The following is a 12140-nucleotide window of genomic DNA, read 5'->3' as shown; positions in this document are numbered from 1 at the left end:
CATCACTCTAAAATTTTCTCTGTGTGTATGCACCCATGGTCGTGTTCTGGATCTCCCGGCTGATTATTGTCTGTTTGCAAGCTACCAATTATACTTCATAATCCAATCCATGTAAATTTTCTCTATAGATGTAATAATCGATAGTCACATGTGTGGTGGAGATGCCGACAGCCTGTTAGCTGCAAAAGTTAAATGGAGAAGAGATCTGACTGGAGTGTCCATTTAATTTAAGACGTGCTTAGGTCCAACTAATTGGATCACGGGACGGTCTACCTTGAGAATAAATCCAAACCTTAAAATAGATTTAACTCACGGTAAGTATCAACTATTGCAAAAATCAGTCCTATACACTTTTCATATAAGCTACATAATAGAAAACACAATTTCTACAATTGATAAATAGAGAAACAAAAGTTCAGTTTAGTCAATGAACGGATATCTCTGAATTTTGTTTAAAGTGATCATGATGATAGGTCCAACCTACTGGACAAGTTGGATGTGTTATGTATAGGAAATATTGGAAGTTATTCAATGGATGGACTTATAACTTATAGCCCAACCAGTTGGACAGCAGACCACTTATTTAAGATGTTCCGTCTGCCCATCCGCGTGTATGGCGATCGGGTAAACGTGATAAGCTGGCATCCGTTTGCAAGATCATATCCATCCCTTATATGTTGATCAGGTTCCCTGTCCCAAAACCCGAACCATGCAATAACCACAATGGTGGGATGACCCAAACCATCCTGCTCCGGCTTATTTTCTATATACATTGGCTTTCCAAGGCATGGATGGGACTTCTCCATTTTCATTCTTTAGAAACACATGCAATCCATGATTGACCTTAACAAGTGAGATGGCTCAGATTGTTGATTTTAATTATATTTGTACAAATAATATTGACCGTCCACATTAAAGGCCATGGATCAAATGGATAATAGTTCAAATTGGTTTGGATATTGTATTGTAGCCCATGAAATGTGTTTTGGACCTAATGAACGGTTTGGATTTTTATTATTCATTGACAGGAGTTAAATATACAAACTGCGTGTATACCGCAGATGGGTAGATAACTGAAATGCTTTTTTCTACTGCTTATCCATTAACATTATCATGACTGCGGGGACTTATGAATGAGTGGCTAACATCGTCTCACCCAAGTACTTCTTTCTCAGACAGATTTGCAAAAGCCATCTACCTCATTGCTCTCTTTACAGGCTCTCCAATCATTCAGGTATGCACCTTTCCGCTGCTTTATCATGACTCATAAGGGGAGGAATCCTATCACTGTGAATGCTGGAATTTTTTTAAAATTTTAAAATTATAATAACCATCCATTTTACATCACTATTTGTTTTTTTTAAAAGAAACATATGTTAGAATATTTAGTTGAATTAAATAGACTATTAAAAATCGAGAACCAAAAAAGGAAAATAAATTTTGAGAAAGAAGAACTTATTGAATGAGTCGAGGCTTGACTGAGTCACTCGGCTTGAAATCGAATTTGCTCCCATTGGACAACGTCCCAAGTGCAACAGGTTTCCAGAGCAATCGACCTCCAGGATACAACGACTATGACCCGGTCCCTGCACTCACTGTACACGGGCTCGAACCACTTGCAGTTTAATCCGAAAGTGCTGAGTTGACTCAGCGATGAACTCAGTAGAAAAATGCTTAAAACTGAATATCAGAGAGCGTTTTATAAGAGAAGAACTTTTCGTATATTTGAAACTGGAATCGGTTGTCTTTATATAAACTCCGAAGTGGTGCATAAGCACCCTTTTTAAAAGGTTAGGTCCGTTGGGTTTAAACCCAACAAAGGCGACCAACAGGAAGGGACGCATCTCTCTGGTTTAAAACGAAAAGGCGCAAGTGCGAGTACACTCCCGCACATACAGTCCTGCGAGTACCCATACACACACCCACGCGAGTACACACACACTGCACCCGCACCCGCACCCGCACCCGCTCCCACGCCCATGCCCAGACCAGCCCGTCCCGTCCCGTCCCGTCCCGTCCCGCACGCGCACACGGACACGGACACGGACTCGGACTCGGCTCGGCTCGGCTCGGCGCGCGCGCGCGCGTGTGTGGTTAATGGCATAGATTAGAGCTATTGGCATAGCCCCCCCACAGGACCAAATTCACATGCCTCCTGAAAGGGGCTCAAGCCCTAGTCAAAAAGACTATCTTATATACAAGATAGTTTATCTTTTCCAATCCGATGTGGGACAAAACCCACAACACAAAAGTACCAAAGCTTTTCAAATGTGGAGGGAAAACACCGAAAATTTGAAAATTCAAGTTTTAATATTATTTTAAAACTAAATATAACAATCCCCCACATGTTTTAAAATAAAACTCTTTCGGATTAAAGCGTAATAGTTGTGCAATGGTGCCGGTGTCACCATAGACTTGAACCGACATTAGAGTAAGCAAGACAGGTCTACAGGAATCAGGTGACACCATAGTCTTGAACCTGAATCCTTTTAATGTAGATCGCAAGTACATGCCACTCACACAACTCTTCCTCTGCAAGTGATTCTGCGGTTCGGTGTGTTTCGGCCATACACCATTACCTGGATTTCATGAGTGCTCTAGAGAATTCGCCTAGATTCTCATAGAAAGTGGCCTCCACCTCCACACCCATATAGGTGAATTCCATCAAGTGTATGCAGCAACTGTATACACCACCAAATATATGTTTATGGATTCATTAAGAGTTCTAACAACTCATCCTTCTACGTTGCTGCTCGCACTGTACACCATAGAAGGGGCTCATATAACTCAGTGCAATCGTCTACCTCGTGTCTTGTTGTTTATCCATTGAACCTATCTCATGGGATCTCCACTTGTATAGGTTGGGTTGCCAACACTGGCAGCTCATATATTAGGCTCAGCCCCATTCCCTTCGATGTATCATTGACTAACCTTTTAGATAGTCCTTTGGTCAGAGGATCTGCTAGATTCTTTTCTGACCTCACAAAGTCAATAGATATGACTCCATCACGCAACATATGTTTTACTATGTTGTGTCTGAGTCTAATATGCCTGCTCTTTCCATTATATATTTTACTCTTTGCTTTTGCTATAGCTGCTTGACAGTCACAATGAATAGATACGGCCGATACAGGCTTTGGCCACAATGGTATATCAGCTAAGAGATTTCTAAGCCACTCGGCTTCTGATCCAGCCTTTTCTAAGGCAATAAACTCGGATTCCATAGTAGACCGAGCGATACATGTCTGCTTGGTAGACTTCCAAGAGACTGCTCCTCCACCTAAAGTGAAGACATATCCACTCGTGGATTTTGTCTCATCTGAATCACTAATCCAGTTAGCATCACTGTATCCTTCTAATACAGCAGGAAAACCATTATAATGTAAACCATAGGCTATACTGCCTTTTAGGTATCTCAAAATCCTAGACAAAGCATTCCAATGCTCTTTTCCAGGGTTATGTGTATATCTACTTAGCCTACCTACTGCAAAAGCAATGTCTGGTCTAGTGCAGTTTGTTAGATACATAAGGCTACCAATTATTCTGGAATACTCCAATTGAGACACTATTTTCTGTATTCTTCATGAGAGTCACACTATAATCATAAGGAGTATTGATAGGTAAACAGTTAAAATGGTTAAATTTTCTCAATATCTTCTCAATGTAATGAGATTGAGATAATATAATAACATCATTTTTTCTGGTTACTTCAACACCCAAGATTACACTAGCCTCTCCTAAGTCTTTCATGTCAAACTTAGATGACAAGAATTTCTTAGTTGTATTAACTAATTTAATATTAGTTCCAAAAATAAGCATGTCATCAACATAAAGGCATATAATAACATATTCATTTTCAGAAATTTTACTATATACACATCTATCTACATCATTTATATGATAACCATTTGATTTTAAAACACCATCAAATTTTTCATGCCATTGTTTAGGAGCTTGTTTTAAACCATATAATGATTTAATTAGTCTACATACTTTATTTTCTTTTCCTGATATCTTATAACCCTCAGGTTGTTCCATATATATTTCTTCTTCTAAGTTTCCATTTAGGAAAGCTGTCTTAACGCCCATCTGGTGTACCACCAGTTTATATATGGAAACTATCGCTATTAAGACCCTGATAGTTGTAATTCTAGTTACAGGAGAGTATGTATCAAAGTAATCTATTCCTTCTTTTTGTTTAAAGCCTTTCGCTACCAACCTAGCCTTAAACTTATCAATAGTTCCATCTGGTTTTAGTTTCTTTCTAAACACCCATTTACAACCTATTGGTTTATTCCCAGGTGGTAGGTCTACAATTTTTCAAGTGTTATTAGATATAATAGATTCTAACTCATCATTTATTGCTTCCTTCCAAAAGGTTGCATCTGGAGAGTTAATTGCTTCTATATACGTTGTAGGATCATCTTTTACTAAGAAAGTGAAAAAACCATCTCCTAGGTTAGTTTCTCTTCTAACCCTAGTACTTTTTCTTGGTTGTATCTCTTCTACTACTTTCTCGTAAGCATTTTTACTAGTAGACGCAATATCTGATTCCTTAACTTCCTCTATTCCTATAGATTTAAATTTCATAGGGAATACGTTCTCAAAGAACTCTGCATCCCTAGCTTCTATAATTGTATTAGGATCTAGAATATTATTCTTAGTTTTTAAAACTAGAAACCTATAGGCCGCACTATTTTGTGCGTAACCTATAAATACACAGTTGATCGTTTTAGGACCTATCTTAGTTTCAGGTAATCCTACTTTAGCAAGACACCCCCACACTTTAATATATTTGTAACTAGGAACATGATTTTTCCATAGTTCATATGGTGTTTGTTCAAAAGATTTAGAAGGAATCCTATTTAGAATATAACAAGCAGATAGAATTGCTTCTTCCCACATATTTGAGGGTAAGTCTGAACTATTTAACATAGCATTTATCATTTCTTTTAGAGTTCTATTCTTACGTTCTGCTATTCCATTTTGTTCTGGTGTATAAGGAGCTGTAGTTTCGTGAACTATTCCATTCTTTTCACATAATTCTCTAAATTGAGAAGATTCATATTCACCTCCTCTATTTGTTCTAAGTCTTTTAATTTTTATATTTAACTGATTTTCAACTTCAATTTTATATTTAGAAAAAGCATCTAAAGCTTCATCTTTGTTTCTTAATAGATAGACTCTAGTGAACCTACAGTAATCATCTACAAAAGTTATGTAATATCTTTTTCCACCTCTAGACATGTGATTTCTAAAATCACCTAAGTCACTGTGTATTAACTCTAATAGAACAGATGATCTTTCTATTTGTTTAAAGGGTTTTCTAATGAATTTTGATTCGACACATGTTTCACATTTGTCAAATTCTTCATTAAATATATTAGGTAATAAACCTAATCTTTTCATTTTCTTCAAAGATGCTATATTCACATGACCTAATCTACTATGTCATAGATAAAAAGGTTCAACGATATAAACAGAACTGAATGTTTTCTTATTATTATCATTGAATACATTTATAATGAATAAACCATCGCTACAGTACCCCTTTCCAATAAAGGTTCCATTCTTAGTCATTACAAGCTTATCTGAATCAAATACTAACTTAACGCCAGCCTTATTAAGGAGTGAACCAGAGACCAAGTTTCTTCTAATGTCGGGCACATGTAGGACATCATTCAACATCAGAGTCTTTCCAGAAGTGAGTTTCAGAAGTACTTTCCCTTTCCCTACAACTGGAGACGTTCTAGCATTACCCATGAACACCTGTTCATCATCTCCTGATACTTGATAGGAGGTAAACATGCTACGATCCTTGCACACGTGCCTAGTTGCACCAGTGTCTAGTACCCACTCCAAGTTGTTTACAAGGAAGACTTCTGACACCACAGCTACTATCATGTCAGACTCATTGCCTGTTTCTTTAAGATTAGCCTGCGGCTTATCTTTATTTTTCTTAAGCCTGCAGGTTTTGACATGATGCCCAGGCTTTCCACAGTTGTAGCAGTTTTCCTTTTTCTTGAATTGATTATTTGCATTCTTCTTTTTGAGCCTGCATTCATTTGCATAATGTCCAGGTTTGCCATAGTTATGACAGTTGCCATTTTTCTTATTATTTGCTCGACTTGATTCCACAAGATTCGCCTTTGAATCTATCTCATTTTTATTTTCTTTTTGGTCCCTGATTCTATTGGCCTCCTCTATTCGTATGTGTACGATAGTGGTTTCCAAAGAAACACCGTTCTTTTTATGTTTCATTCTATTCTTATATTCTTTCCAGGAGGGCGGTAACTTTTCTATTAGTGCTCCTGAAAGAAACACTTCATCCAACTTAATTCCTTCTGTCGATAGTTCATGAACTAAACTTTGAAAATCATGAATCTGATTTGTGACAGGTATATCGTCTGTCATTTCATAATGAAGGAAATTAGCAATTGCATGTTTCTTAGCGCCTGCATCTTCTAATATGTATTTCTTTTCCAAAGCAGTCCATATGTCTTTAGCAGACACGTAAGAAGCATACACGTCATATAGTTCATTGGATAAAGAATTTAGAATATAATTTTTACAATTATTTTCATCTGTTACTTCAGTTTGATTTGCTGGATCTATAGTAAATGATTCAGATAATATGTATGAAACTTTCAGGGTGGTCAGAGCGAACATCAGTTTCTGTTTCCACCGTTTAAAGCATTGTCCAGCGAACGGTTTGATTTTGGCTAACTCAGTAGAAGCATTTACTGTTACTGTAGCCATAGTCTATGTAATTCAACAATTCGATTTCAAGATTGTTGGAATATTTAGTTGAATTAAATAGACTATTAAAAATCGAGAACCAAAAAAGGAAAATAAATTTTGAGAAAGAAGAACTTATTGAATGAGTCGAGGCGTGACTGAGTCACTCGGCTTAAAATCGAATTTGCTCCCCTTGGACAGCGTCCCAAGTGCAACAGGTTTCCAGAGCAATCGACCTCCAGGATACAACGACTATGACCCGGTCCCAGTGGTGTATATTGTACACGGGCTCGAACCACTTGCAGTTTAATCCGAAAGTGCTGAGTTGACTCAGCGATGAACTCAGTAGAAAAATGCTTAAAACCGAATATCAGAGAGCGTTTTATAAGAGAAGAATTTTTCGTATATTTGAAACTGGAATCGGTTGTCTTTATATAGACTCCGAAGTGGTGCATAAGCACTCTTTTCAAAAGGTTAGGTCCGTTGGGTTTAAACCCAACAGAGGCGACCAACCGAAAGGGACGCATCTCTCTGGTTTAAAACGAAAAGGCGCAAGTGCGAGTACACTCCCGCACATACAGTCCTGCGAGTACCCATACACACACCCACGCGAGTACACACACACCGCACCCGCACCCGCACCAGCACCCGCACCCGCGCCCACGCCCATGCCTAGACCAGCCCGTCCCGTCCCGTCCGGTCCCGTCGCGTCGCGCACACGGACTCGGACTCGGCTCGGCTCGGCTCGGCGCGCGCGCGCGCGTGTGTGTGTGGTTAATGGCATAGATTAGAGCTATTGGCATAGCTCCCCCACAGGACCAAATTCACATGCCCCCTGAAAGGGGCTCAAGCCCTAGGCAAAAAGACTATCTTATATAAAAGATAGTTTATCTTTTCAAATCCGATGTGGGACAAAACCCACAACACAAAAGTACCAAAGCTTTTCAAATGTGGAGGAAAAACACCGAAAATTTGAAAACTCAAATTTTAATATTATTTTAAAACAAAATATAACAACATAAACCATCTTGGTAGATGAGTAGATGAACAAGTTTATTATTAGATCTCGTTTTCTTTGCTCGATCTTGATCTTCTAATCGACCATACAACAGTGCTAGTACGGTTAAAATACCTTCATGATATTGGCTGGTGTGGTTACTTGTCGTGCGAAAACGAGTGCTATACAAACTGTACAAAGGAGATCAAGGTTACATGGGCCCCACAATGATGTACTTATCATATCTACACTGTTCATCCATTTGGCGAGTTCATTTCAGATCTTGATTCCAAAAATGAGTAATTTTCAAGGCTCAAGTGTACCACACCACAAATATAAGTGGGACAATGATTCTCACCATTAAAACATTCGTAGGGCCCACCGTAATGTTTACTTTCCATCCAATCTGTTCATAAGGTTACACAGACCTGGATGAAGATTTAAAAAAAAAAAAACAAATATCTTATTAATCCAAAATTTCTATGACCCCCAAAAGGGTTTCAATGGCAGGCATTCAATACCCCATAGCTTTTTACAGTGTGGTCCACTTGATTTTTGGATCTATCTTATTTTTCATCTCAAGCCTTACAATGAGTTCACTAAGTGGTCGAACGGTTTGGATATTGTTCATACCTCGTGACTGTGCCCACAAAACTCACACCAGCCAATCTACTTCCAATACTGACAAGGCTGTCTATGAAGAGCAAGGTGGACCTCATGAATGGTTCGGATGGATTGGCATGGATGTACAATGTCTCACCCACGCGCAGATTGCAGCGTCACATCCAACTTGAGCTCAATACAAGAGAGCAGATTAGGTGTGACACCCATGCCGCCCTTACCATAGGGCCCACCTCAGTGTATGTATTCCATATCTACGCTGTCCATTATTTTTGCCAAATCCTTTTAGTGCTTGAGCCAAAAAATGAAGAAGGTCCAAGTCTCAAGTGGACAATTTGACAGGAAACAACGGTGATTGAACCCCCTACTATTAAAAGCTTCCTACGGCCCATTGTAATGTTTCCTTAATATTTGTTTGCCATCCAACCTGTTGATAAGGTCATACAAACCTAAATGAAGGGGAAAAACAAATATCAACTTCATCATAAACTTTTGTGACCCATGACTAGCCAATTACCATTGTTTTCTATAATATGGTCCACTTGAGAATGGGATGTTCTTCAGTTTTATGCTCATGCCCAAAAATAATCTATCAAAATGGATGAAGTATGGATATAAAATAACTACATCAAGGTGGGCCCCACAATAAGGGCCACACCTAGTCTACTCCCTCAACACAATTATATAGTTTTCATCCACTCCATGTCAATGGTACACGTAGATATGTAATCCAAGATGGCCACGTGTGGTTTAGATGTGGACAACCTGTTAACAGCCAAAGTTGAATGGTAAAGGGAGACCTTGGTCCTGTGCTGTATTGCTCAGCCTGCTAGCCATCTATCTAGGCTAATAGTAGATTAGGTGCGGTAGTTTTCCATGGGGTGCTTTGATGTGTATGTGTGTGTGTGTGTGTGTGTGTGTGTGTGTGTGTATATATATATTCTATATCCACACCATTCATCCATTTTGCCATATTATTTTAAGCCATGAAAATATCCAATTCTCAGCCAGGCTATACCATAAGAAATAGTGGCAATTGACCATTAATAAGCCACTAAATTTTTGAATCAAGTGGTTATTTGTTTTTTCCTTCATCAAGGTTTATGTGACCTTACCAACGGGTTCAATGGAAAATAAACATTATGGAAATATTATGGTGGGCGGTAGGGCATTAAACACCATTGTTTCCTATAGTATATTCCAACTGAGATTTGCATCTTCTTCAGTTTTGGGCCTAGCTAGGAAAACAGATGGATGGCATGGATATAGAATACATACATCAATTCCGGCCACATGGTATAGACCACACGATCTTGAGTGAGGCTGCGCTTCAACTAATCCACTCCCTCTACACAATTATATCATTTTCATTCAATCATGTGAATGGTCTGTACAGTTGTAATCCAAGATAGCCAAATGTGTGGTGGAGATGGCGGTGTTCACCATATGGCTCAGCCTACTAGCCATCTATCTAGGTCCTCTCTGCATGTCCACGTGGCAAGCTAACATTCATTTGTAATCCTCTTCCGTTGGATAGGCAGCCAATTGCCTACTGAATTAGTTAGTGCACTGAGTAAATTCTGTGGGGCTTATTGTGTTTTCCCTTCCTCTATGTCTGCGTGACCTAATTATGAACAGGTTAAATGACAAATACACATCAGCCCTCAAATGATGTCATTATACCCAGTACTATTTCATATGGTGTTGTCCTTGAGCTTTAGATATGGGCTCATGCCCTCAAATGAGCTTTTAAAAATTTTTTAAAAAAAAATAATAATAAAAAAATGAATATATGACTTGAAAAATCAGTAGGAAATTTGCATCAGCATCTCCAAAGTTGAATGGTAAACCTTGATGTTACCGTATGTGAAGAAATTAGTTTTTCTCAATATATTGTTTCTTGTATCATCGTGTAGGCTTATAACCAATATATAGAGTACACATATTTGTTACAACTGTAGATTTTGAGGATATTATATATATATATATATATATATATATATATATATATATATATATATATATATATATATATATATATATATATATATAAAGATATACATATCTGGTGTAATCAATTGAGATTGTGTAGAAGTTAGGGTGAATCTGAAGATTCAATGGTCATTCAGAGGTATGGACATATTCTCTGAATCAAAGTTCTCGAGTTCATCTGATTGGACCACAAGATACAGTCTGCCCATGGGATACGTTTCAATCTATTAAGCAGATGTGACATCCAAACCTTTCAATAAGTTGCCCTTACTGATATATATATATATATATATATATATATATATATATAAGATTGAAAGTTGTCCACTGAGTGTGCATCATAACACGACAGTCCACCAGTTGGACTTCTTATTTAAGAGCTAGGTTTGGTCTCCCCATCCGTGGCTTTCCTGTCCACGTGTATGGCTCAGCAGACTAGCCCATCTATCTACTGTTGTCAGGTACACGTGGCAAGTAGGCATCCAGCTGCAAGATGATATCAGCCTCTCATATGCAGATCAGGTTCCTAGGCCCAAAACCTGTACTACGCAAGAACCACACTGATGGGATGATCCAATCCATCCTACTCAGCTTTATTTTCTATATTCGTCCGTTTACCAAGGCGTGGATGGGATTCTCCAATGTGATTCTTTAGAAACACAGGCAATCCATGGTAGGCCCTAACAAGTAGATGGATCGAAGAATTATTTTTTGTGTGAACAATATTGACTGTCCACATTAAAGGCCATGGATCAAATGGATAACAATTGCAAAATTAGTACGATGATTACAAGGTAGCTCACCAAAAATGCGTTGGACCTAATGAATAGTTTAGATTTTTATTTTTATTTTTGAGAAAGATTGATATATTGTCAAAGTCTACACTGCAGATGGGTAGCTTACCTGCGTGCTGGTCGGATGGATAGATCCCCAGCCAGCTGAGCATCTTGCTCCCTTTAAAAAGTGCTTTCAAGCGCTTGTTTGAATAATACCAAATAAGTAAGGTTTATATATATAAAACTTATGTTCATAATTAAGTAATATTTTTCCTTTTAGTTAGTTTGATAAACATCATTATAAAGATAACTTACTAGATAAAAGCTACTTCATAAATTATTATTTTTAAGCTTTTCAAGCCATGACTTTTCTACTCTCTCTCTCTCGGTACATGTCTAAGGAGGCTTTCTCGTAGGCCATATAAAAGGAGGCCCCACATGATGGTATATCTACATGTGCTGTGCTTAGGACGGGAAAATCCCATTAAGGTTGAGCACATTGGCCAACTGCTACACGTGATCATTCATCGTGTAGGACCTTCGAGGCCGAAAGAGGATGCATGTTGGACTCATGGTATGGACAGCCATCTGATTCTGGGCCAGGCCATTTACATGTAACCACTGGTGCCTATACTTGCAAGGCCCATGTTTGCCCGCATGGTTGCTTAATCTTGCATATTGATAGTCACACAAGAACTATACATGTCTCCTGTATTAACTCAAATTAGGCAGTTCTTTTTGTGAGGCCTACTACAAATTGGCCATCATCTAAAAAAAGTCATGTTGACTAAAAAATTCTCATAGCACAACCATTGGATATTTTTTACTTTATATATATATATATATATATATATATATATATATATATATATATATATATATATATATATATATATATATATTATTTTTACTCATTCATGATGGACGATACACATCAAAGTTGGGCTCCACATGATGGACAATTAATCATGGTGAGCCTCACATTATGGATGATCCACATCAACATGGCCCCCATA

General features: G+C 38.1%; 1 protein-coding gene across 4 annotated transcripts in view; it reads left to right on the top strand.

Annotated features, from left to right (window-relative positions):
- Positions 1–1110: 1110 nt before the first annotated feature.
- LOC131236139 (disease resistance RPP13-like protein 4) overlaps positions 1111–12140 on the top strand; it is a 53297-nt gene continuing 42267 nt past the window's right edge. For 3 of the 4 annotated variants that reach the window (XM_058233282.1, XM_058233283.1, XM_058233281.1), the window contains exon 1: positions 1113–1234. In XM_058233282.1, coding sequence (XP_058089265.1) covers positions 1130–1234 — 105 coding nt within the window. In that variant the 5' untranslated portion in view covers positions 1113–1129. Of the gene's footprint in view, positions 1235–12140 lie in introns of all 4 variants that reach the window. The other variant, XM_058233284.1, reaches the window with a different exon arrangement.

Source organism: Magnolia sinica, unplaced genomic scaffold (assembly GCF_029962835.1).
Source record: "Magnolia sinica isolate HGM2019 unplaced genomic scaffold, MsV1 ctg240, whole genome shotgun sequence".
NCBI lineage: Eukaryota > Viridiplantae > Streptophyta > Magnoliopsida > Magnoliales > Magnoliaceae > Magnolia > Magnolia sinica.
Note: the sequence above shows the minus strand (reverse complement) of the source record. Positions and strands in the feature narration are given on the sequence as shown.